Source organism: Neoarius graeffei, chromosome 26 (genome assembly GCF_027579695.1).
Source record: "Neoarius graeffei isolate fNeoGra1 chromosome 26, fNeoGra1.pri, whole genome shotgun sequence".
Classification (NCBI taxonomy): domain Eukaryota; kingdom Metazoa; phylum Chordata; class Actinopteri; order Siluriformes; family Ariidae; genus Neoarius; species Neoarius graeffei.
This window is the reverse complement of record NC_083594.1, coordinates 6,689,425-6,714,615: the sequence shown is the minus strand read 5'-3', so window position 1 is coordinate 6,714,615 and position 25,191 is coordinate 6,689,425. Positions and strand designations below refer to the sequence as shown.

The 25,191-nt window shown below is 41.3% G+C and overlaps 1 protein-coding gene across 1 annotated transcript in view; it reads left to right on the top strand.

Annotated features, from left to right (window-relative positions):
- kif17 (kinesin family member 17) overlaps positions 1 to 24,888 on the top strand; it is a 48,536-nt gene extending 23,648 nt beyond the window's left edge. Inside the window, exons 9-15 of the mRNA XM_060909756.1 lie at positions 5,002 to 5,078; positions 5,201 to 5,316; positions 5,843 to 6,071; positions 9,268 to 9,526; positions 9,649 to 9,734; positions 17,158 to 17,278; positions 24,710 to 24,888. Coding sequence (XP_060765739.1) covers positions 5,002 to 5,078; positions 5,201 to 5,316; positions 5,843 to 6,071; positions 9,268 to 9,526; positions 9,649 to 9,734; positions 17,158 to 17,278; positions 24,710 to 24,888 — 1,067 coding nt within the window. The remainder of the gene's footprint in view (positions 1 to 5,001; positions 5,079 to 5,200; positions 5,317 to 5,842; positions 6,072 to 9,267; positions 9,527 to 9,648; positions 9,735 to 17,157; positions 17,279 to 24,709) is intronic.
- The last annotated feature ends 303 nt before the right edge of the window (positions 24,889 to 25,191 follow it).

The following is a 25,191-nucleotide window of genomic DNA, read 5'->3' as shown; positions in this document are numbered from 1 at the left end:
ATTATGATTTTCAGTCCTGCTCCCGCCCGCGCCTGCCATATTTTGTCCCGCTCCCGCCCGCAAATCCCGCATGATGCAGACGTTCGCGTTATTTCTCATGAAAGTTCTTGTCATTGGCTTGGGGAATTAAACATGCTGAGCTTAGCTGAGCTCTCCACTGACCGATCCTTCACCTAGCGCACGTAGCGAGGGTGCGCATTGCCAGGCGGCATGCACAGCTGAGGCTTTATAGAGGTTCCCAACACACCTACCAAAATCTACAGTGGATATTAAGAATATTGTACATTGCACATAGCTTATATGTCACTCCTCACATTTACATTCTAGGAAATACAAGTAGGCCTATAAGAAATTAATATAATTTAAAGGCACAGTGTGATGGTGCCCCGCCCCCTACTTTGAGTGGATTTGAGCATAAATATCTACAGCTCACGTTCAGGGGTGCGTCGTACACGAGTGAGAACGACTTCCAAATGTCTGATTTCAGGACTGTTGACTTTTTAACGGTAAATGTACCTCTTTTTAAAGCATCACTTACTTCTGAAGCACTGTGAGCTTCACTAGAGGAGCTCTGCTCTTCTGCCATGATCGGAGATCTCAAACACGGAAGAGCGGAAAGGAATCGGAAACGTACGCGAGATTAGACCACATCCGCAAATTTAGGCATCTTAAAATGTTTTTATTGATGCCAAATAAAATATCCAGCACAAATTATATATGATAATTTATACATTTTATTTTAAACACGTTTTTAGTTAGCGGGACTGCAGCTTATCACCTCTCCCGCCCACGCCCGCATTGTGCACTCCCCCTCCCGCCCGCGCCCGCAATGAGCTTTCAAAATTTGTCCCGCGCCGCACTGCTTTGCGTCGGGTCCCGCGGGACTCCCGCGGGAGTGCAGGGCTCTAGTTTGGTAGTCTGGCTAACGCAACTTCAAAGCTCTGCGAGCATTGGTCTGGCAAAGATATTAAGCCCAACCGTTTCCCAAAGCGCGTGGTTGACCCGCCTCCCTGAAATGCCTCAGTTTGCTACTGGTCAAAGCCAGAAAAGGCTGTGACGAAGCTCAAACCAATCACATCACTCTTTCCTCTGACGTATGTGACGCGATGGAAACTGCTTGAGTAACAGGAAGAAGATAAATACCTCCAGGGCTGCTCTTTGCTCCGTTTTCAATGAGAACTTCCCGTTGAATGCTTTCAATACAGCATCTACTGCTGTGTCAAAGGCTTGCCGCTGCTCCATGTTCGTAATGTTTCTAGTGAATGAAGCGCTTCCGGCATAGATTCTGTAAACAATCTATGGCTTCCGGTCGCAGTTCTACTACATCACTGCCTTGAACACGCCTCTACCCAGGGCCGTTGGAGATGCTCAAAGTTGATTGGCTCTCGATTTTTCGGGAGCTTGGAAGAGCTGGAGATAGCTTGCTTTGCCAGACTAAGTTCGCAACAGGCCCCCGTGTTGCGTCACACTTAGGATGGGCGGGCCCAGGCTACTAGTTTGGAACATCACTGCAGAAATGGTGTGTGAGAAAAGAAGCACTTTTTGGAGCTAAAAGTGAAACCTAACCAATATCTCTATGTTGTTGAGTCAGTTTCTCGTATTAAACCACACTGTACAGTATTATATTACATTACAGGCATTTAGCAGACACTTTTATCCAGAGTGACGTACAACATACCCAGAGCAGCCTGGGGAGCAGTTGGGGGTTAGGTGCCTTGCTCAAGGGCATTTCAGCCATTCTTACAGGTCTAGCGAATCGAACCAGCAACCTTTTGGTCCCAAAGTTGCTTCTCTAACCATTAGGCCATGGCTTCTAGCTACACTAGACATCAGCTGGCTTCCTATGGAAAAAACGTAAATACAACACCAACATCACAAAATTTTTTAATTCTAAAAATATTTCCTGTGTTTCAGGGTGGAGTTTTCCTTTAATAGTGAAAATCACTACAGTAAGCTGTGTGCTGTATGTATAAGATCATTAACAGTTATTCCACAAAATCGAATCACACCAAGTCGGCTGTAAGCCATGTACGACGAGATTGAGTGGAATAACTTTTATTCTATCCACATTCACTGGATTTTGAGAAACGGAGCATTTTAATTTTTTTGCAAATTCGATAAATAAAGACGGGCGGCACGGTGGTGTAGTGGTTCGCGCTGTCGCCTCACAGCAAGAAGGTCCGGGTTCGAGCCCCGTGGCCGGCGAGGGCCTTTCTGTGCGGAGTTTGCATGTTCTCCCCGTGTCGGCGTGGGTTTCCTCTGGGTGCTCCGGTTTCCCCCACAGTCCAAAGACATGCAGGTTAGGTTAACTGGTGACTCTAAGGCCCTGTTTACATTATTTCGAATCAGCGGATCATCAGATTAACGTTTTTAAAATGATTCGCGTACACACACAAAATTTCTGTGCCCGCAACAAAACCGTTCCCCGTGCACACAGCAACGCCAATACACGGATACGCTAATCACATGACTAATTAGACGGCACGTCACATGATCCCAGTGCATATCGGGCATGCGCAAGTCACTCACCACTTGCAAGTGGAAGGATGTCGTTGTAAAAAATGAAGTATGCCAGTCTGTTATCGGCGGTACTGGTACTACAATGACGCCTTTTTTACACCGTGTATGGCCTTTGTGTTTATGCTAGAAGGATCTAACAGTGTTCGGTACACTCTTCACCTCGCAGAACAGCCGTTTTTTGCGATTACAACAAGACTATTTAGTGCTACGGTAACCAACACACTTCCTGTATTGCTCATTCACTTAATGACTTCCTCAACACACTTCCTGTATTGCTCATTCCAGGAATGTGATTTTTCCGCGAATTCGCGGAATTCCGCTTTTTTCACCTCAAAACTTGAAGAAAAATTTTTTTCCGATTTTTCCCTCATCCACATTCGTATCCTATTCGTTCCGACTTTGTTTGAAAGATGGCAGCCTCGGATTTGCATCTTTACGCCTCGATCATGGAGGCTGCCATCTTTCAACTCTTTGTTTGAAGCAAGCTTACGTACAGCTATCTAACAAGCGCGTTCATTGGTTGTTACAGAGCGATGAGCCAATCACGTACCTCGTTTCATCTCATTGACGTAATTGCGTAAATGACGTCATCTCATTGACGTAATTGCGTAAATGACGTAATTACGTCAATGAGATGAAACGAGGTACGTGATTGGCTCATCGCTCTGTAACAACCAATGAACGCGCTTGTTAGATAGCTGTACGTAAGCTCGCTTCAAACAAAGAGTTGAAAGATGGCAGCCTCCGTGATCGAGGCGTAAAGATGCAAATCGAGTTAAAGAAACTGACAGAATAGTGAAAAAAAAGTTCCGCTGGGAATGGTTGGAGAAAAACTGCGGCTCGCCTCGGGGCGAATTACGTCACAAGGCGCAGGGCTAGCGGGCCCTGCTCGCGCTGGTTCTTTGGGGGGGGGGGGGGTGAGAGAGAGAGTGTGTGTGTGTGTGTGAGAGAGTGAGTGAGAGTGTGTGAGCGAGAGTGTGTGTGTGTGTGTGTGTGTGTGTGTGTGTGTGTGTGTGTGTGTGTGTGTGTGTGAGAGTTGCATGTTGACCATTAAATTGGCTTGAATTTGTTAATCATGACAAGTTTTTTCTTGTGTGTTTGCTTGCCATTTTAGTACAATTTTTAAGTCAGAAAACCCCAGAACCCAGGAGCTTCGGGGGGCTTCCCCCCTTGTCCCCCCACCAGGCCGCTGCCCTGGACCAGCTGGGGGCCTGTGGCCCCCAGACCCCCAGCTAAAATTTTCAGATAATTTCACCAGCCCCAAATCACATCCCTGTCATTCACATGACCAACGTGGCATGACCAATGCCAGCGAATCAGGAAGGTGGATGTCACAGTGACGTTGTCCAATGACGACGTCAGCTAGAGCTCAGCACTGCGTTTCCTCGTTCCTCAATGTTTACACAGCACCGGATCAGATACGTACTGGGTTGAATACGTGGGCCCTGGCGGATTCAAACTGTTTCACCTGTGGAGTCGTTTTCCGGCATTTTAATGTGCACGGACAGTGCATCTGCAACGAAAACGATACGGATACGGTCTAATGTAAACACCACCTAAATTGAGCGTAGGTGTGAATGTGAGTGTGAATGGTTGTCTGTGTCTATGTGTCAGCCCTGTGATGACCTGGCGACTTGTCCAGGGTGTACCCTGCCTTTCACCCGTAGTCAGCTGGGATAGGCTCCAGCTTGCCTGCGACCCTGTAGAACAGGATAAAGCGGCTACAGATGATGAGATGAGATGAGATAAATAAAGACGTCATACAAAACGTCCGACAAAATAATTTCCGCTTAGAATGTAAACAAACCGGCGAAATGACAGGAGCAATTTGTGAAAAATGCGATGATGATAATTCTTGAAAAATAAAAAAGATATGTTCTTACCATCAAATACTTTTATTCCATATTTTGTTGCTCTTTTTTTGTATTTTTTGTGGTTTTCTTCTTTAGGGTTTTTTGGTGGTTGGCAAACCAACATAAAGGTGCATTACCACCTCCAACTGGGCTGGAGTGTGGAACGGGAGAAATTTTTTTTTGGGGGGGAAGGACATATTCTTTTAGCTATTTCTGTTTCTTTTAAATACTTGATGATAATTCTTGGGGTTTTGTTTTCGAGGAGAGTTTTTATTTCATCCTCGGTTCAGCAACACGCTCTGCCATTTTGTTTTTCTCTACTCATGGTATATGAGCTGATATCCTAGTAGTAGAGTAGCCAATCAGCATGCACGATTGCTCATATCCTGTGAATGTGGATAGAATAATTAATATTATTCTGCCCTCAAATTCTGTCTTAAGACTGAGAGCGTCATGGCAAAACATGATTTTTGCTTTCTATGGTTTGAATTGTTGTCTTGTTTCCATTTTTTCGTAGATAAATTATAATATAAGGTTACGTTCGCCATTCTTACCCAAAAGTCATGAGGGATACGAACTTTTCCCCTCAGCAGCAGCAGCACATGAGCTCTGGTCTTTTCTGTCGCAGGTGACTCCACCACAGAGGTCAGTCCTGTCAACGGAGCCACCCCAGAGCCCTCAGAAACGTCCCAGGACATGTTACCGGTCAGCGTCTTTCCATTTTATTTCTGATTTATCCATTTAATTTGTCAAATTATTCATATGAGGACATTTCAGGAAAATTCCTCAGTGTTACAGAATCACACACACACGCACGTTTCTCACAGGAGAGTGAACCAAACAAGGGAGGTATTACGGCAGGTCCGGGGGGAGAGCCCGGAGTTCCAGACTCAGCAGTTGTTGCTACGCCAGGCCCACTGGATCGGAAACATGTTTTGGAAAGGTGATTCGGCGAGGGAATTTTTTTTTCACAACAATAACGTAAATAAGGCAAGGTCACATTGGAAATCCGAACACAAATCTGGGCCTTGTTTCTCAAAAACGTGTGTGTTATATGGTGTTATATAGTCTATTATTTCTTAAAGAACACCATATGTACTTCTTATCCATTTCTAGCTACTTGAACATGTTAGTTCCTGTTATCGCTCATGTTATAGCAGGTATAAAGATCACAACAGTGACCCAAGAGACAGAAAAAAGTACAAACATGAACACATCAACTTAAGGTGAAGGCTATATCAAAGGTTTTATGAACTGGAAATGATTCTGTGGGTTTTTTTTTTCCAACTCTGTAGATTAAGCAAAAATTTTATTCATATATTGAATATTAGTTAATTCTGTATAATGGAATTTTATGGTGTGGTTTTTTTTTTGGCTAAAATTGCTTTATTGCTGTATTTGTGAGTGACGATGATGATGATGATGAAGAGTGTGAGTATGCAGACGACAGGCTGTTTTTTGACCTTCAGGCTTCATCAGCTAGAGCAGGAGTTTGTCGGGGGCGAGCAGGCGAAAAACGAGGAGCTGAGGCAGAGGAGGAGGCAGAGGAAGAGTCTGGCTAACCAGAGGAAGAAGCAGCTGATCGAGGCTCTGAGTCAGTACAGCGAGGACAGCGACATCGTGCTGCTGAATGTCTACGACTCCATCCAGGAGGAGGTACACGCCAAGAACAGACTGCTGGAGAACACGCAGAGCAAGGTGGGATTTCAGGGCTACTCTGTGTGTGTAATTCAAGTATAATCTGATATCTGAGATAAATATAAAGATTTTATTCATTATCATCATCCTCAATTTGCTTACTGATGGTTAAGGCACTGAGGATGCCTCTAAAGTGATCATATCCTATATTCTTAAAAAAAAGATAAGAATTAATTAATTAATATTTGAATTTAAGGATAAAATATTCATGGAGAAGCATTTTTAAAATCGATAATCTAGATCAGCGTAGCCACAGTTCAGCCGAAAATAAAAGTTTACTTTAAAAAAATGCTACATTTACAAAATTACTTCTGTATAATGGAATATTTAAAGTGCTGATGACACGTTTTTGACATCTTTGGCGATGTTTTATAACATAAAAAGTCATTCCCGATGATCCATATATTAATTCACGAATGCGCCTATTTTACAAGTTATGATTAAAAAACGCGGCTATTTGGGCAAATTTGACAGGGCTGCAGCACCCAGGAGACGGAGGAGGAGGAGGAGCTATATGACGTCAGCGAAAGAACCTTCCTCCTAACTTACCAGTTTATTGTTGATGCGACAGGTGTTCAGTTTGTCATTATTAGTATTATTATTATACATTATTATATATATATATATATATATATATATATATATATATATATATATATATATATATATTAGTTATTATGCCTTCGCGTTGTACTTACATAAATGTAATCATAAAGGATGGGGTAAGTTTATTCAAGTTTCCCAGAGATCCCGAGCTGCATGCGAAGTGGGTGAAGCAAGTCAGGCGCACTCGTGACAAGTGGGAGCCCTCACCAACATCCGTCCTGTGCTCTGAACACTTCGATTTGGATTGTTTTGACACCCTTCCCAGCTTAAAAGAATCTCTTGGGTGTTCAGTTCAGCACAAACGTGTGTTACTACCATCAGCAGTGCCTACACAGTGTTGCCAGATTGGGATTTTTCCTGCCCAGTTGAGCGGTTTCAAGTGCATTTTGGTGGGTTTTGAACATATTTTGGGCCGGAAAACGTCAGCAGTATCTGTTGCCAGATACTGCTGACGTTTTCCGGCCCAAAATATGTTCAAAACCCACCAAAATGCACTTGAAACCGCTCAACTGGGCGGGAAAAATCCCAATCTGGCAACAGTGCCAGTATTCCGGAGGGGGTCTACTAGTAGCTATGCCGGATCCAAAGACAGTCCTCCTGTCAGAGCATGTGTTGTGAAACGACATAAGATAAAGGTACGTAGAGCTATAGATTCTACATGATAATCATAAATGTAATCATAAAGTCGGCGTGATATCAGTCATGTATTTGCTTGTGAAAGCTTGCGGCTTTCATGTAACTGCCGCCTAGCAACAAGAGGCAAAGGGTAAAGAGGGTAGGCTATCATAGATTCTATTCGGAAGAGATCAACACAATTCTAGGCTCCCAGAAGAGGAAGAGCTAGCACTAGAGAGTTCACCGGCGTTTTCATGCGCCATTTCCATTGAGTAGAACCAGAGTAGAACAGCCAGTGAACCGCAGCGTGTTCTCCCGCTGACGTCACAACATGGCCGCGAGCCACGGACCCAGTTTTCTTGCGCTGTGCAATTAAAAGTTGGATATTTGCGTAACAACAGCTTTTTTTCACGTAATTATAACAGAAATCTAACATGTTTGCCATCTTGTATAGTTTATTTAAGAAATTGCATAGAGTCATGTTCGTGACGTCAGCCCTTTAACAGTTATTCCCCGAAATCGAGTCATACATGAGCTACGTACACGAGGCACGTAACACCAAATCAGCTATAAGCCGTGTACGACGAGATTGAGTGCAATAACTGTTTTATTCTATCCACATTCACTGGATTTTGAGAAACGGAGCATTTTTATTTTTATTTTTTTGCAAAACTTTATACAAAACATCCGACAAAATCATTTCCGCTTGGAATGTAAACAAAGCGACGAAATGACAGGAGTAATTTTTGAAAAATGCGATAGTAATAATTCTTGAAAAATAAAAAAAGATGCATTCTTACCATCAAATATTTTCAGTCCATATTTTTTTTTTGTATTTTTTGGGGTTTTGTTTTTGAGTAGTTTTTATTTCATCCTCGGATGCTTCAGCAACACGCTCCACCATTTTGTTTTTCTCTACTCATGGTATATGAGCTGATATCCTCGTAGTAGAGTAGCCAATCAGAGCGCATGATTGCTCATATCCAGTGAATGTGGATAGAATAAAAAGTATTATCTAGTCATCTGAGTGAGTACTGTATTAAAGGAGAACTGAAGGCAAATTTTTTTTATTATCAAAATTCTGTTTATCTCATTTTATTAAATACAGGAATGCATTGTTGATTGCTATTTTGTCGCTGCTATAGCAAGTTATGAGTGTGAGAAATATGTTCTGTAATATCAGTCCATATGTCAAAGCAATGGCCGTAAACGAGATTCGTTGAGACCTGTGCGAGACATCGTAGGACGGAAGTAAAACGTACAGCGGAAATCAAAGTGACCAACATCTGCCAACGCTGTCAAAAGATGCACACGCCCTCTTTCGAATGCTGACGTAATCAAGCCGGAAGTTTTGTTTGTTTGTTTTGATAGCAATCAGGAAAGTTTGAAAAAAGTCGGCAGTAATCATCATTTAAACTCGTGCAATATTTCATTTGGAAAATAGTTTTCAAAATGGCGGCGCAGACACCTGGCTGACACTTGACTTTTCGAAGTCTCGCACAAGTCTTGTGAAGATCGCGCGGAGAAGCGACGCCTACCGTGGACCAAACAAACTAAGTTCAACACGGCTAAAAACCGAACAGGCCGATACGTATAATATTTAATTGCAATTAGTTGCCAATACGAGTCACGATATAAGTTTACTAAAACCAAAAACGTAATTGAATAACACGTTAATTAAGAAATAAAGCAAGTTTAAAAATGACTTTAGTTCTCCTTTAATTATTTTTTTATAATTAAATAAATAAGGAATAAAACTCAGTTGTGACAGAGCACTGACACTGGAGACTCCTTCCTAAAATGTTAAACATCTCCTCAGTGAAAACTTCACCATGTCAACAATTACACGAGTACGTTTTCTGTTTTCTGTTTACTTTGTATAAATCCTTGTGTAAGCTGTTACTCCGGAAACGATAACGTATTGAACGAGTGCATTAATGTCAGCCTCCAACTCGTCATTTCTTTTCTTCCCAAGTTAAAAGCTGCCAAGTTGGAGATCCGAGATCTACAGGTGGAGTTTGCGGCTGAGCGTGATGACTACCTGGCCTCCATCAGACGTCTGGAACGTGAAACGCAGCTTCTGCAGGGCCTCCTGGAGCGCACGGTGACGCTGGTGCGCAGGGACTGCAACTACAGCAACCTGGAGCGCCTGAGGAAGGAGGCAGTGTGGGATGAAGAGAGCGGCGTGTGGAGGCTGCCCGAGGTGCTGGTGCAGAAAACAGCGCTACCTGCAGGTGAATTCGGTGCTGCTGCAAGACCGAGGCATATGTGTGATACGTTTGTTAGTGATGGGCTGGGGATTATTAGCTCTGAGATGATGCTAGTCACTGATGGACAGGATGTGTCTGACTTTCAGCAGTGCCTTCATCAGCAGCCAGCAGCTCTTCCAGACTCCCAGGACGCAGGAACTCGGCCTCGGACCCAGCAGCAGAGACTTTCCTGGTACTCAGTTACTCAGATACTGTAAGCCTGAAATGTAATTTGTCTGCAAGAGGAATGTCTGCCATTTCTGGGTCAGAAAAAATGTAATTAGTATTACCACAATATTACAAATCGCAGTTTGTCTGTGGTATCTTTGAAACTGTCTATACTGTACGGAATCAATTTTGTGCCAAAATGTTCATACAATACTTTTGAAATATCAAACAAAAACGACAAATCAAAATACAAAAAAAAAGGCAATTTTTTTAGACTGGCAAACAAATTATTCGTGTAATCGTGCAAAATATCAGTCTATTACTCTTCAGAAACCTTTTATTTTTGTTCCGCGTCTTTCTCAGTTTTGTTTGACGTAATTTATTTTGGTTGCGATTCCAGCTTTCTTGTTTGCGCTCCCTGACTTTTTGCTTGCAGTTTTGGCACAAACTTCACATGTGGGTGGGCTGTCCAGGAATGCATTCCCATTGGCTAACTTGTGTTTGACTGACAGCTACGCTCAGCGATTCCCCGGAGGCTGTTGCGGCCATTTCCTACTCGGATTCTGGCGGACTGTTTGACGAGTGACCGATCCATTGACGGTAAACAAGGATCGAGTGGACTTCAGTGGCGACTATGATATTGAATTAATTCAACAAAGTGTAAGTACGGGACAAATGTGTTGTATGTGTTGCAGTAGTACACATTATGCAGGTGTTTCGTGGCAAGTCAAATGTTAGACTTAGCTCCACTACCCAGTATAATAGCTGTCTTGCTAACGTTAAACACACCTGCATAATGTGCACTACTGCAACACATACAACATATTTGTCCCGCACTTACACTTTGTTGAATTAATTCAATATCATAGTCGCCACTGAAGTCCACTCGATCCTTGTTTACCGTCAATGGATCAGTCACTCGTCAAACAGTCCGCCAAAATCCGAGTAGGAAATGGCCGCAATAGCCTCTGGGGCAATCGCTGAGCGTAGCTGTCAGTCAAACACAAGTTACCTGGAAAGACGCGGAACAAAAATAAAAGGTTTCTGAAGAGTAATAGACTGATATTTTGCACGATTACACGAATAATTTGTTTGCCAGTCTAAAAAAATTGCCGATATTTTAAGTTCGTTTCTTAGACAAGGATATTTTTTAAGCTTGTTACCTCGTTAACAGTTTCGGCGTGAATCTCCCGCCTTCTTCAGAAACAGTCACCAGATGTCGAGTGGTGACGTGCCTTATCAGCTGATGTTGCGTTACGGAGGCGTGAACGTCCCGCCCAATTTGACAGGTAGTTCACGCCTCCTGCTGTCAGGTCGCTCCTCCAGGACGGCACTCCAGGTGTGCGACAGCGCGTACGCTCCCTCATCCCGGTTCATCGTCCTCTGCGCCCGCTTACGTATCTCCACTGCCTCCAAAATCCAACGCTGGAATCTATTTTCTTCAGCGCGAATGACTCTGGCCTCTTCCCAATTCATTATGTGATGGCGGGAGATTCACGCCGAAACTGTTAACGAGGTAACAAGCTTAAAAAATATCCTTGTCTAAGAAACGAACTTAAAATATCGGTAAGAGTTAGACATAATGAACATCCACTACGTAAAAAAATTGCCTTTTTTTTTTTGTATTTTGATTTGTCGTTTTTGTTTGATATTTCAAAAGTATTGTATGAACATTTTGGCACAAAACTGATTCCATAATACTGTGGTATCTTTAATTATTACGGGTATGGAAACACTTTTCTGAATAACAGAGCGCACCGTTAATGGGCTGTATATATTGTAAATATTGACCTGCAAGCCAAAAACACTGAAGGCACAACTGCAAGACAATATCACAAATCACAGCTTTTCTATGGTATCTTTAAAACTGTCTGATAATTGTGGGTTTGGAAACACTTTTTAATATTACATACTGTATCTTTAATGTGCTCTAATATTGTAAATATTGAGCTACAAAGCCAAACCCACTGGAGGTACCACTGCAAGATTATATCACAAATCATACAACCCCGATTCCAAAAAAGTTGGGACAAAGTACAAATTGTAAATAAAAACGGAATGCAATGATGTGGAAGTTTCAAAATTCCATATTTTATTCAGAATAGAACATAGATGACATATCAAATGTTTAAACTGAGAAAATGTATCATTTAAAGAGAAAAATTAGGCGATTTTAAATTTCATGACAACAACACATCTCAAAAAAGTTGGGACAAGGCCATGTTTCCCACTGTGAGACATCCCCTTTTCTCTTTACAACAGTCTGTAAACGTCTGGGGACTGAGGAGACAAGTTGCTCAAGTTTAGGGATAGGAATGTTAACCCATTCTTGTCTAATGTAGGATTCTAGTTGCTCAACTGTCTTAGGTCTTTTTTGTCGTATCTTCCATTTAATGATGCGCCAAATGTTTTCTATGGGTGAAAGATCTGGACTGCAGGCTGGCCAGTTCAGTACCCGGACCCTTCTTCTACGCAGCCATGATGCTGTAATTGATGCAGTATGTGGTTTGGCATTGTCATGTTGGAAAATGCAAGGTCTTCCCTGAAAGAGACGTCGTCTGGATGGGAGCATATGTTGCTCTAGAACCTGGATATACCTTTCAGCATTGATGGTGTCTTTCCAGATGTGTAAGCTGCCCATGCCACACGCACTAATGCAACCCCATACCATCAGAGATGCAGGCTTCTGAACTGAGCGCTAAAACAACTTGGGTCGTCCTTCTCCTCTTTAGTCCGAATGACACGGCGTCCCTGATTTCCATAAAGAACTTCAAATTTTGATTCGTCTGACCACAGAACAGTTTTCCACTTTGCCACAGTCCATTTTAAATGAGCCTTGGCCCAGAGAAGACGTCTGCGCTTCTGGATCATGTTTAGATGCGGCTTCTTCTTTGAACTATAGAGTTTTAGCTGGCAGCGGCGGATGGCACGGTGAATTGTGTTCACAGGTAATGTTCTCTGGAAATATTCCTGAGCCCATTTTGTGATTTCCAATACAGAAGCATGCCTGTATGTGATGCAGTGCCGTCTAAGGGCCCGAAGATCACGGGCACCCAGTATGGTTTTCCGGCCTTGACCCTTACGCACAGAGATTCTTCCAGATTCTCTGAATCTTTTGATGATATTATGCACTGTAGATGATGATATGTTCAAACTCTTTGCAATTTTACACTGTCGAACTCCTTTCTGATATTGCTCCACTATTTGTCGACGCAGAATTAGGGGGATTGGTGATCCTCTTCCCATCTTTACTTCTAAGAGCCGCTGCCACTCCAAGATGCTCTTTTTATACCCAGTCATGTTAATGACCTATTGCCAATTGACCTAATGAGTTGCAATTTGGTCCTCCAGCTGTTCCTTTTTTGTACCTTTAACTTTTCCAGCCTCTTATTGCCCCTGTCCCAACTTTTTTGAGATGTGTTGCTGTCATGAAATTTCAAATGAGCCAATATTTGGCATGAAATTTCAAAATGTCTCACTTTCGACATTTGATATGTTGTCTATGTTCTATTGTGAATACAATATCAGTTTTTGAGATTTGTAAATTATTGCATTCCGTTTTTATTTACAATTTGCACTTTGTCCCAACTTTTTTGGAATCGGGGTTGTAGGTTTTTAAAAAATTATTATTATTATTATTATTATTATTATTACTATTATTATTATTATTTGAAAGTCTTTAATTATTACATGTGTAGAAACACCATTTTAAAAATACAGACTGCACCTTTAATTCCCTCTACATATCATAAATGTTGAGCTTGATGATCAAACCCACTGGATACACCTCCCTTGCATGACATTATGAACCACAGATTTTTCTGTGGTCTCTCTGAAATTGTGTGATCGTTACCTGTTTAGAAACACTTTTTCTAAAATTGCAGACTGCACCTTTAATGAGTTGAACATGTTGTAACTGTTGAGCTAAAAGGCCAAACCCACTGGAGGTACCACTGTAAGACTATATCACAAATCACAGGTTTTTTTTTTTAATTATTATTTGAAAGTCTTTAATTATTATGTGTGTAGAAACACTATTTTAAAAATACAGACTGCACCTTTAATTCCCTGTACATATTATAAACTTTGAGCTTCATGGTCAAACCCATTGGAGACACACTCTTGCATGACAACATGAACCACAGATTTTTCTATGGTCTCTCTGAAATGGAAACACTTTTTTAAAAATTACAGACTGCACCTTGAATGTGCTGTAATATTGCAAATATTGAGCAACAAAGCCAAGCCCACTGGAGGTACCACTGTAAGATTATATCACAAATCATAGGGTTTTATTATTATTATTATTATTATTATTATTACTACAGTGCTGAGCGTAAATGAGTGCACCCCCTTTGAAAAGTAAAATTTTTTAAACAATATTTCAATGAACACAATTTCCAAAATGTTGACAAGACAAAGTTTAATATAACATCTGTTTAACTTAGAACATGAAAGTAAGGTTAATAATATAACTTAGATTACACATTTTTTCAGTTTTACTCAAATTAGGGTGGTGCAAAAATGAGTACACCCCACAACAAAAACTACTACATCTAGTACTTTGTATGGCCTCCATGATTTTTAATGACAGCACCAAGTCTTCTAGGCATGGAATGAACAAGTTGGCGACATTTTGCAACATCAATCTTTTTCCATTCTTCAACAACGACCTCTTTTAGTGACTGGATGCTGGATGGAGAGTGATGCTCAACTTGTCTCTTCAGAATTCCCCATAGGTGTTCGATTGGGTTCAGATCAGGAGACGTACTTGGCCACTGAATCACTTTCACCCTGTTCTTCTTCAGAAATCCAACAGTGGCCTTAGATGTGTGTTTAGGATCATTGTCATGTTGGAAAAGTGCACGACGACCAAGGGCACGGAGTGATGGTAGCATCTTCTCTTTCAGTATAGAGCAATACATCTGTGAATTCATGATGCCATCAATGAAATGCAGCTCCCCGACACCAGCAGCGCTCATGCAGCCCCACATAAGGACACTGCCACCATCATGTTTCACTGTAGGCACCAGGCATTTTTCTTTGTATTCCTCACCTTTGCGACGCCATACAGTTTTGAAGCCATCAGTTCCAAAAACATTTATCTTGGTCTCATCACTCCAGAGTATAGAGTCCCAGTAGTCTTCATCTTTGTCAGCATGGGCCCTGGCAAACACTAGGCGGGCTTTTTTGTGCCTGGGCTTTAGGAGAGGCTTCTTTCGTGGACGGCATCCATGCATGCCATTCCTCTGCAGTGTACGCCGTATTGCGTCACAGGAAATAGTCACCCCAGTTTGGCTTTCTACTTCTTTAGATAACTGCAGTGAACTTGCATGCCGATTTTCTTCAACCCTTCTCATCAGAAGACGCTCCTGTCGAGGTGTTAACTTCCCTGGACGACCTGGACGTCTCTGTGAGATGGTTGCAGTTCCATGTTTCTTAAATTTTTGTACCACTTTTGCTACAGTATTCTGACTGATAAGTAAAGCTTTGCTGATCTTCTTGTAGCCTTCACCTTTGTGGTGGAAAGAAATTATTTTCTTTGGGGAATTCTGAAGAGACCAGTTGAGCATCACTCTCCATCCAGCATCCAGTCACTAAAAGAGGTCGTTGTTGAAGAATGGAAAAAGATTGATGTTGCAAAATGTCGCCAACTTGTTCATTCCATGCCTAGAAGACTTGGTGCTGTCATTAAAAATCATGGAGGCCATACAAAATACTAGATGTAGTAGTTGTTGTTGTGGGGTGCACTCATTTTTGCACCACCCTAATTTGAGTAAAACTGAAAAATGTGTAATCTAAGTTATATTATTAACCTTACTTTCACGTTATAAGTCAAACAGATGTTATACTAAACTTTGGCTACATCCACACGACAACGGCAACGAGACTTTATTAAAAAAAATATTGCGTCCACATGGGCAACGGATCAGTAAAATATCAGGTCCATATGGCAACACAACGCTTGCTGAAAACGATGCAATACACATGCCACACCTCTACGTGCGCTGTAAGACGGTCCCATCGGAGACACCAGAACAATAGAAGAAGTAGGACGCATGCGCATAAACCCCTTCCTCTACCCGGCGTGAAGCACTCACAGGAACACACAACAACAAGAAGAAGATGGCTGCGACTACGCGAGGAAATCGTGCCTTCTGTGTGTACAAATTAGTTTTATTAGTGTGCATAGTTTTATATAAATTAATTTTCTTATTGTGTGTGAACATTTTGAAAAGCATTTTTATATAATTTATATAACTTTTTATATTGTGTGTGGGGCGGCACGGTGGTGTAGTGGTTAGCGCTGTCGCCTCACAGCAAGAAGGTCCTGGGTTCGAGCCCCGGGGCCGGCGAGGGCCTTTCTGTGTGGAGTTTGCATGTTCTCCCCGTGTCCGCGTGGGTTTCCTCCGGGTGCTCCGGTTTCCCCCACAGTCCAAAGACATGCAGGTTAGGTTAACTGGTGACTCTAAATTGACCGTAGGTGTGAATGTGAGTGTGAATGGTTGTCTGTGTCTATGTGTCAGCCCTGTGATGACCTGGAGACTTGTCCAGGGTGTACCCCGCCTTTCACCCGTAGTCAGCTGGGATAGGCTCCAGCTTGCCTGCGACCCTGTAGAAGGATAAAGCGGGTAGAGATAATGAGATGAGATATTGTGTGTGAACATTTTGAAAAGCAGTCTGATCCAATAAAAAAGAAATTCAAGAAATGGTTCAGTTACTTGTTTATTTAAAAGAAAAGCTGTATACAAAAGTGAATGCAATGCAGTGGTTCATACAAAACAGCGAGAGTGCTGCTTGTTCTAGTCATGTGGTTGTGACATCATCGTAAACAAATCCGTTCTACTCATCCAGACGACTTCGCAACGGCGCCGTTGCCAGATTTTTCCACTCCGGAACCCGTTCTCAAAAAATATCATTCTGAGGCACCCAAAACGCCGGTGCCGTGTGGACGCCAGGCCGAAACGATAAACAATTTTATCAGATTCACCTGAATCCGTTGCCGTGTGGACAGCCTCTTTGTCTTTTCAACATTTTGGAAATTGTGTTCATTGAGATATTGTTTAAAATGTTACTTTTCAAAGGGGGTGTACTCATTTACGCTGAGCACTGTTATTATTATTATTATTATTTGAAAGCTTTTAATTATTGCATGTGTCAAAACACTATTATAAAAATACAGACTGCACCTTTAATTCCCTGTACATATTATAAATGTTGAGCTTGATGGTCAAACCCACTGGATACACCTCCCTTGCATGACAACATTACGAACCACAGATTTTTCTATGGGCTTTCTGAAATTATATGATCATTACCTGTTTGTAAACACTTTTTTAAAATTACAGACTGCACCTTTAATGAGCTGAACATGTTGTAACTGTTGAGCTGAAAGGCCAAACCCGTAGGAGATACTATAATATACGATGGCTGTGATGTTTCTGTAGGAGGAGGAGGACCGTTATAAGGAGATGCTAAACCGCAGTGACAGTGAAAACATCGCAAGTAACTACTTCAAGATGAAGAGGGCCAATCAGATTTTATCAGGAGAGTCCATGAAGAACGTTGGTAAGAACACAAGCTTCCTCGAGCGCTCCTCTAATCTGTGATGTCCTTTTGTTCATGAATATACAGTGTGTGAGATTTCAGTGACATCATTTGCATACAAGTGGTTCGAGTCGTGTAAATAAGTCTACGGATAAGGACCATGATAAGTAATTGTAAAAAAAAGTTCTAAAAAGTAATTGAGGAATAAATTTTTAAGGTATATAATGCTTCGGAATTATTGGCACGCTTGGTCAAGTTGAGCAAAAAAGCTATGGAAAAAATGTCTGTGGTTTATTCGATAATTAGATATTCCAGTCTAAATGTAACCTAATGGAGATGATGCATGTTTCCATTTATATTCGACATTTACGTTTTTTAGGTTTACCTGAGTGTTTAGGAACTCTTACAGTGGTGCTTGAAAGTTTGTGAACCCTTTAGAATTTTCTATATTTCTGCATAAATACGACCTAAAACATCATCAGATTTTCACACAAGTCTTAAAAGTAGATAAAGAGAACCCAGTTAAACAAATGAGACAAAAATATTATACTTGGTCATTTATTTATTGAGGAAAATGATCCAATATTACATATCTGTGAGTGGCAAAAGTATGTGAACCTTTGCTTTCAGTATCTGGTGTGACCCCCTTGTGCAGCAATAACTGCAACTAAATGTTTGCGGTAACTGTTGATCAGTCCTGCACACCGGCTTGGAGGAATTTTAGCCCGTTCCTCCGTACAGAACAGCTTCAACTCTGGGATGTTGGTGGGTTTCCTCACATGAACTGCTCGCTTCAGGTCCTTCCACAACATTTCGATTGGATTAAGGTCAGGACTTTGACTTGGCCATTCCAAAACATTAACTTTATTCTTCTTTAACCATTCTTTGGTAGAATGACTTGTGTGCTTCGGGTCGTTGTCTTGCTGCATGACCCACCTTCTCTTGAGATTCAGTTCATGGACAGATGTCCTGACATTTTCCTTTAGAATTCGCTGGTATAATTCAGAATTCATTGTTCCATCAATGATGGCAAACTGTCCTGGCCCAGATGCAGCAAAACAGGCCCAAACCATGATACTACCACCACTATGTTTCACAGATGGGATAAGGTTCTTATGCTGGAATACAGTGTTTTCCTTTCTCCAAACATAACACTTCTCATTTAAACCAAAAAGTTCTATTTTGGTCTCATCCGTCCACAAAACATTTTTCCAATAGCCTTCTGGCTTGTCCACGTGATCTTTAGCAAACTGCAAACGAGCAACAATGTTCTTTTTGGAGCGCAGTGGCTTTCTCCTTGCAAACCTGCCAAGCACACCATTGTTGTTCAGTGTTCTCCTGATGGTGGACTCATAAACATTAACATTAGCTAATGTGAGAGAGGCCTTCAGTTGCTTAGAAGTTACCCTGGGGACCTTTGTGACCTTGCCGACTATTACACGCCTTGCTCTTGGAGTGATCTTTGTTGGTCGACCACTCCTGGGTAAGGTAACAATGGTCTTGAATTTCCTCCATTTGTACACAATCTGTCTGACTGTGGATTGGTGGAGTCCAAACTCTTTAGAGATGGTTTTCTAACCTTTTCCAGCCTGATGAGCATCAGTGACGCTTTTTCTGAGGTCCTCAGAAATCTCCTTTGTTCGTGCCATGATACACTTCCACAAACATGTGTTGTGAAGATCAGACTTTGATAGATCCCTGTTCTTTAAATAAAACAGGGTGCCCACTCACACCTGCTTGTCATACCATTGATTGAAAACACCTGACTCTAATTTCACCTTAAAATTAACTGCTAATCCTAGAGGTTCACATACTTTTGCCACTCACAGATATGTAATATTGGATCCTTTTCCTCAATAAATAAATGACCAAGTATAATATTTTTTGTCTCATTTGTTTAACTGGGTTCTCTTTATCTACTTTTATGACTTGTGTAAAAATCTGATGATGTTTTAGGTCATATTTATGCAGAAATATAGAAAATTCTAAAAGGTTCACAAACTTTCAAGCACCACTGCAAATAGTCCATGACTTCCTGTTTCACTGGGGAGTAAATATCAAATCCACTCAGCTAAGCGTATAAACATTATTATTCTTTCCACATTCACTGGATATGAGCAATCGCGCGCTCTGATTGGCTACTCTACTACTAGGATATCAGCTCATATACTATGAGTAGAGAACAAAATGGCGGAACGTGTTGCTGAACCAACCGAGGACGAAATAAAAACTCCACTCGAAAACAAAACCCAAAAAAATATTTTAAAAAAGCAACAAAATATGGAATGAAAGTATATGATAATAAGAATGTATCTTTTTTTTCCAAGAATTATTATTATCACATTTTTCTCAAATTGCTCCTGTCATTTCGCCGGTTTGTTTACAGCAGGGGTGGGCAATTATTTTTTCCATGGGGCCACATGAGAAACAGAAAATTTTGTGGAGGGCCGGACCAAAAGGCTGAACTAAATTCTGCATAATATTAATTGTATTTCTTTATATAAAGCAGTAAATAACATTGTTTTTACAAGCTGCTAAGACTGGTAAGAGTATGGAAAAAACGAGGTTGCCTTACAAAAAATGTCATTTATTCAATCAAATTTCCCAAAACAATGGTTAACAAAATGTGAACGTTTGTACCATTTTTTTTTTCAGTCACATTCACCCCAAAACACAATAAAGACATCACAATATTGTCTTTCTACTCCAAATATCAAGCAAGATACATCATATTATAATAATGATGCCCACATTTGTAGTTTAATCACCTCATTTGGTGCTTTTCGCCGGAGATCGGCTCGGGCGCCTGCTGGTGACGTCACACTATGTGATTGGCTGGACCGTTTGAAGGATGACGTACAAGTTTGTGGTTGGTCTGGACAAATTACAGAAGTAGTTATCGCGGGATTAGGTTTCGTGGGATTTCATGTCATGTTCATGTCGCGCGCGTTGCGTTTTTGTTGAACACAACTTCAAAATAAAAGCAATGCGCATTCAGCCCATGCATGAGGTAAAATTAGAGAATACGTTTATTTTATAATTTCTCATTAACCTTACGCGGGCCGGTCAGAATGAACCAAAGGGCCGGATGCGGCCCGCGGGCCGTAAAATGCCCAGGTCTGGTTTACAGTCTAAGCGGAAATGATTTTGTCTGACGTTTTGTATAAAGTTTTTATTTATCGAATTTGCAAAAAATGAAAATGCTCTGTTTCTCAAAATCCAGTGAATGTGGATAGAATAAAAGAGTTATTCCATGAAATTGAGTCGTACATGGCTTATAGACAATTCGGTGCTACGCGCCTCATCGGCTATCAGCTTATATACGACTCGATTTCGTGGAATAACTGTTAATTAGTATAAATACGCAGATGATTATAGAAAATCTCGTATGCTGATTGGTCAAGAAATTCAGACTATTTCTCAATCATCATCTCGAGCGACTCGGCAAAATGGTAGCCGATCGCTTCGTCACTGTAAGTGAGGAAGAATTACAAATTATGAAAGAAAATGCTGTTCCTAAAAGCACTAAAGATGCTACAAAGTTTGGTCTAAAACTATTCAAAGGTAAGGTGGGATTGTGATTTTTTATTTTATTGATTTCAAAATAAAGGATTTTATGCGATTCGGCATAGATAAGTGACACAAGTCTGCACCGCGCCTTTATTACATTTGCATGCTGCTTTTGAAGTTTGAAATAAATTTTTTTCATATAGTCACCTGCGTACAGTATTTATACTAAAATAATTATCCAGGCTCACTGAATATCGGTGATTAATAACCTCGACTTCATCTCGGTTATTATTTAAATAATATTGGCTGGCATTGAGTGGTAAATCAGATATATTGCCTTGAAAAAGTATTCATACCTCTTGAACTTTTTCACATTTTTCCACCTTACAACCATGAACTTAAAAGTTTTTTAATTGAGATTTTATGTGATAGACCAACACAGAGTAGCACATAATTGTGAAGTGAAATGAAAATGATAAATGGTCTTCAAAATTTGAAACAAATAAAAATCTGAAAAATATGGTGTGCATTAGTATTCAGCCCCCTGTCCTCTGATACCTCTAAATACAATCCAGTGCAATCAGTTGCCTTCAGAAGTCATCTAATTAGTTAAGAGAGTCCTACTGTGTGTAATTTACTCTCAGCATAAATACGCTTGTTCTGTGACGGCCTCAGTGGTTTGTTAGAGAGCACTGAAGAACAAACAGCATCATGAAGACCAAAGAACTCACCAGACAGGTCAGGGATAAAGTTCTGGAGAAGTTTAAAGCAGGGTTAGGTTATAAACAAATATCCCAAGCTCTGAACATCTCAAGAAGCACTGTTCAATCCATCATTCAAAAATGGAAAAAGTATGGCACAACTGCAAACCTACCAAGACATGGCCGTCCACCTAAACTGACAGAGCGAGCAAGGAGAGCACTGGTCAGAGAAGCAGCCAAGAGGCCCATGATCATTCTGGAGGAGCTGCAGAAATCCACAGCTCAGGTGGGAGAATCTGTGCACAGGACAACTGTAAGTCATACACTCCACAAATCTGGCCTTTTTGGAAGAGTGGCAAGAAGAAAGCCATTGTTGAAAGACAGGCATAAGAAGCCATGTAGGGGACACAGCAAACATGTGGAAGAAGGTGCTTTGGTCAGATGAGACCAAAGTTGAACTTTTTGGTCTAAATGCAAAGCGCTATGTGTATGTGTAGCCGAAAACTAACACTGCTCATCACCCTGCACACACCATCCCCACTGTGAAACATGGTGGTGGCAGCATCATGCTATGGGGATGCTTTTCTTCAGCAGGGACAGGGAAGCTGGTCAGAGTTGATGGGAAGATGGATGGAGCTAAATACAGGGCAATCCTGGAAGAAAACCTGTTGGAGGCTGCAAAAGACTTGAGACTGGGAAGGAGATTCACCTTCCAGCAAGACAATGACCCTAAACATACAGCCAGAGCTACAATGGAATGGTTTAGATCAAAGAATATTCATGTGTTAGAATGGCCCAGTCAAAGTCCAGACCTGAATCCCATTGAGCATCTGTGGCAAGACTTGAAAATTGCTGTTCACAGACGCTCTCCATCCAATCTGGACTTGAAAATTGCTGTTCACAGACGCTCTCCATCCAATCTGGCTGAGCTTGAGCTATTTTGCAAAGAAGAATGGGCAAATATTTCAGTGTCTAGATGTGCAAAGCTGGTAGAAACATACCACAAAAGACTTGCAGCTGTAATTGCAGCAAAAGGTGGCTCTACAAAGTATTGACGCAGGGGGGCTGAATACTAATGCACACCACATTTTTCAGATTTTTATTTGTTTAAAATTTTGAACACCATTTATCATTTGTTTCACTTCACAATTATGTGCTACTCTGTGTCGGTCTATCACATAAAATCTCAATAAAAAACTTTTAAGTTCGTGGTTGTAAGGTGGAAAAATGTGAAAAAGTTCAAGGGGTATGAATACTTTTTCAAGGCACTGTATGTTCCAGGCAGCTAGCATGATATTGAATGAGTTGAAGACAAGTCGAAGCTAAGCCAACGCTAGCTTACCCATGAATCGGCGCAGTCAGCGCAGCAGTGAAGTCACCTTCCAGCCAGTGTAGCTTTCATCAGTAGTGTTAGCGAATGTTAATAAAGCAGTCAAGCCAGTGCTATCGAGAGCAAGTAGCACAGGCTAACAACTGCAAAACTAAGGCTACATCCACACGACAACGGCAACGAGATTTTTTTTTTTTAAATATCGCGTCCACATGGGCAACGGATCAGTAAAATATCAGGTTCATATGGCAACGCAATGCTTGCTGAAAACGATGCAATACACATGCCACACCTCTACGTGCGCTGTAAGACGGTCCCATCGGAGACACCAGAACAATAGAAGTAGACGCATGCACATAAACCCCTTCTTCTGTAGCATTAGCCACATAAAGTTTTGATTAGTCAGTAGCGTAAAATAGTATCTAGTGTCTAAGACACTTATTTATATTTCATATTAAAACGTCTATGTAAATTAATACATAGAAAGCCTGGCCAGGCGCTGAACGTTCTTCTGCCTTCACTTTAAGAGAAATTCAGGGCGAGCATGAGCCTAGGTTCTTCCCTGTCACTGTCACACACGCACACCTTCTCACTCTCTGTCCTATGGCTATAGTCCCTTTAAATCACGTGCTCATTTTTTGAATGGAGACGCAGAAAGAGGAATGAACAGGGATAGATGGAGAGAGAGAGGAATGAACGCGGGTAGCCGGTACGCCAACATTCTGAGATCCTCCAGAATTCTTTAATGGTCTGGAATAAATTGAATGCTACACGTTGATGGATTACTTTGTTCTTCTACGCCCTTTTTGAGGAATGTATTGTCAGACTTAAACCAACATCTGAAGAGGTGAGATCGCTCCTTTTTTTTCCCTATTTTTGCTGGCGGGATTGTCATGTGGTTGTGACGTCATCGTAAACAAATCCGTTCTGCTCATCCAGACGACTTCGCAACAGCGCCGTTGACAGATTTTTCCACTCTGGAACCCGTTCTCAAAAGATTTCGTTTTGGGGCACCCAAAACGCCGGTGCCGTGTGGACGCCAGGCCGAAACGATAAACTATTTTATCAGATTCACCTGAATCCGTTGCCGTGTGGACAGGGCCTAAGATTTCTGTCTCCAGACTCTTCTTCTACGCTGCACACTCGTTACAGTATTTTTCACTCAGACTTAAGTGTTCATTTCCCTGTGTAATTTACTGAGTTACTTTTAAAATCAACATCAACAGCTACACACAACGGAGCGACCTGGCAGCCTGCCGCTAATCCCTTGCAAAATCCTTTGCCCTGTTGTTTTTTTTGCTGTCTGGCTAAGGTTTGGCTGAGCTCAAGTCCCAGTTCTAATAGTAACAGTTCGCAACTGCTTGTAAATATGCATGAAGAAAACCTATTGAAGTTTTGGGAGCCTTTCGGGTGTTCAATGGGTTTTTCTCTTTCCTGGCAAACAAAGAAATGCTTGTGTGCACGCGCAGCAGGAAACGTTCTCATTTGGATATTCACATCAGCTCCGACGTGTGACGTCATGTTGTCTTGACAACCGTGCAATATTGTTGTAAATCATATCCAACGCTCATTCTCCACTGGGTAGAGTGACGTAATACACGTAGGATAAGCGATATGCTAACAATATTGCATGCTATCAAATCAAATGAATGAAACCCGCTAGAAGGGAATAGAGCATGTTTTTATTCCATCGAAAAAGTGTCCTGTATGTTTAACAATCACCGATATTCACTTCGCCTTCAGTGAATAATTGTTAAATAGTAACATTTCGATTTCTTAGCTCTGAAATGGAACTATTGAAGGAAGATTTCAAAACTTGGAGCTGTATTTAATACACGTACAGACCTCATGATGAAATGGAAAGCTGTATATATAATTTCAAGCTCTAACATTACACATCTGCTTGTACAGCCAGTCACTCTGCCGTTCCAGGAAACAGCCCGTCGCATCTAAACTCCTGCGGATCAAACTCCTCTGGAGAGGCCCTCCTTCCTCGCCCGTTTCGCCTGGAGTCTCTGGGTATCGTGCCCACCAACAGCAAAGCCAAAAGGAAGAAGAGCAAGATGTCTGTGTCCTGTGATGGCACCTGATTCTCCATTTTCCTGTCTTCAGGAGTGAACAATATGACTTACTTGTGCAGCTCGCTGCTTTTGTGCTGTAAGTTTAATGTTACTGGATCAAAGTAACATAAGGTTACATTACTGCTCTCTTTATTAACATTTATTTACTGCATATGAATATTAATGTACATTTATATGTAAAAATATGCCTTTGCTAATTAATGGTTATTCCATCCATGACTAAGTCCATTTAATGCCTAAAGTAATTTATTATAGCATAATTGATCTCAGGTCAATGTGTGTGAGAATGTTAGAGGTTTCCTTTATCGTTTT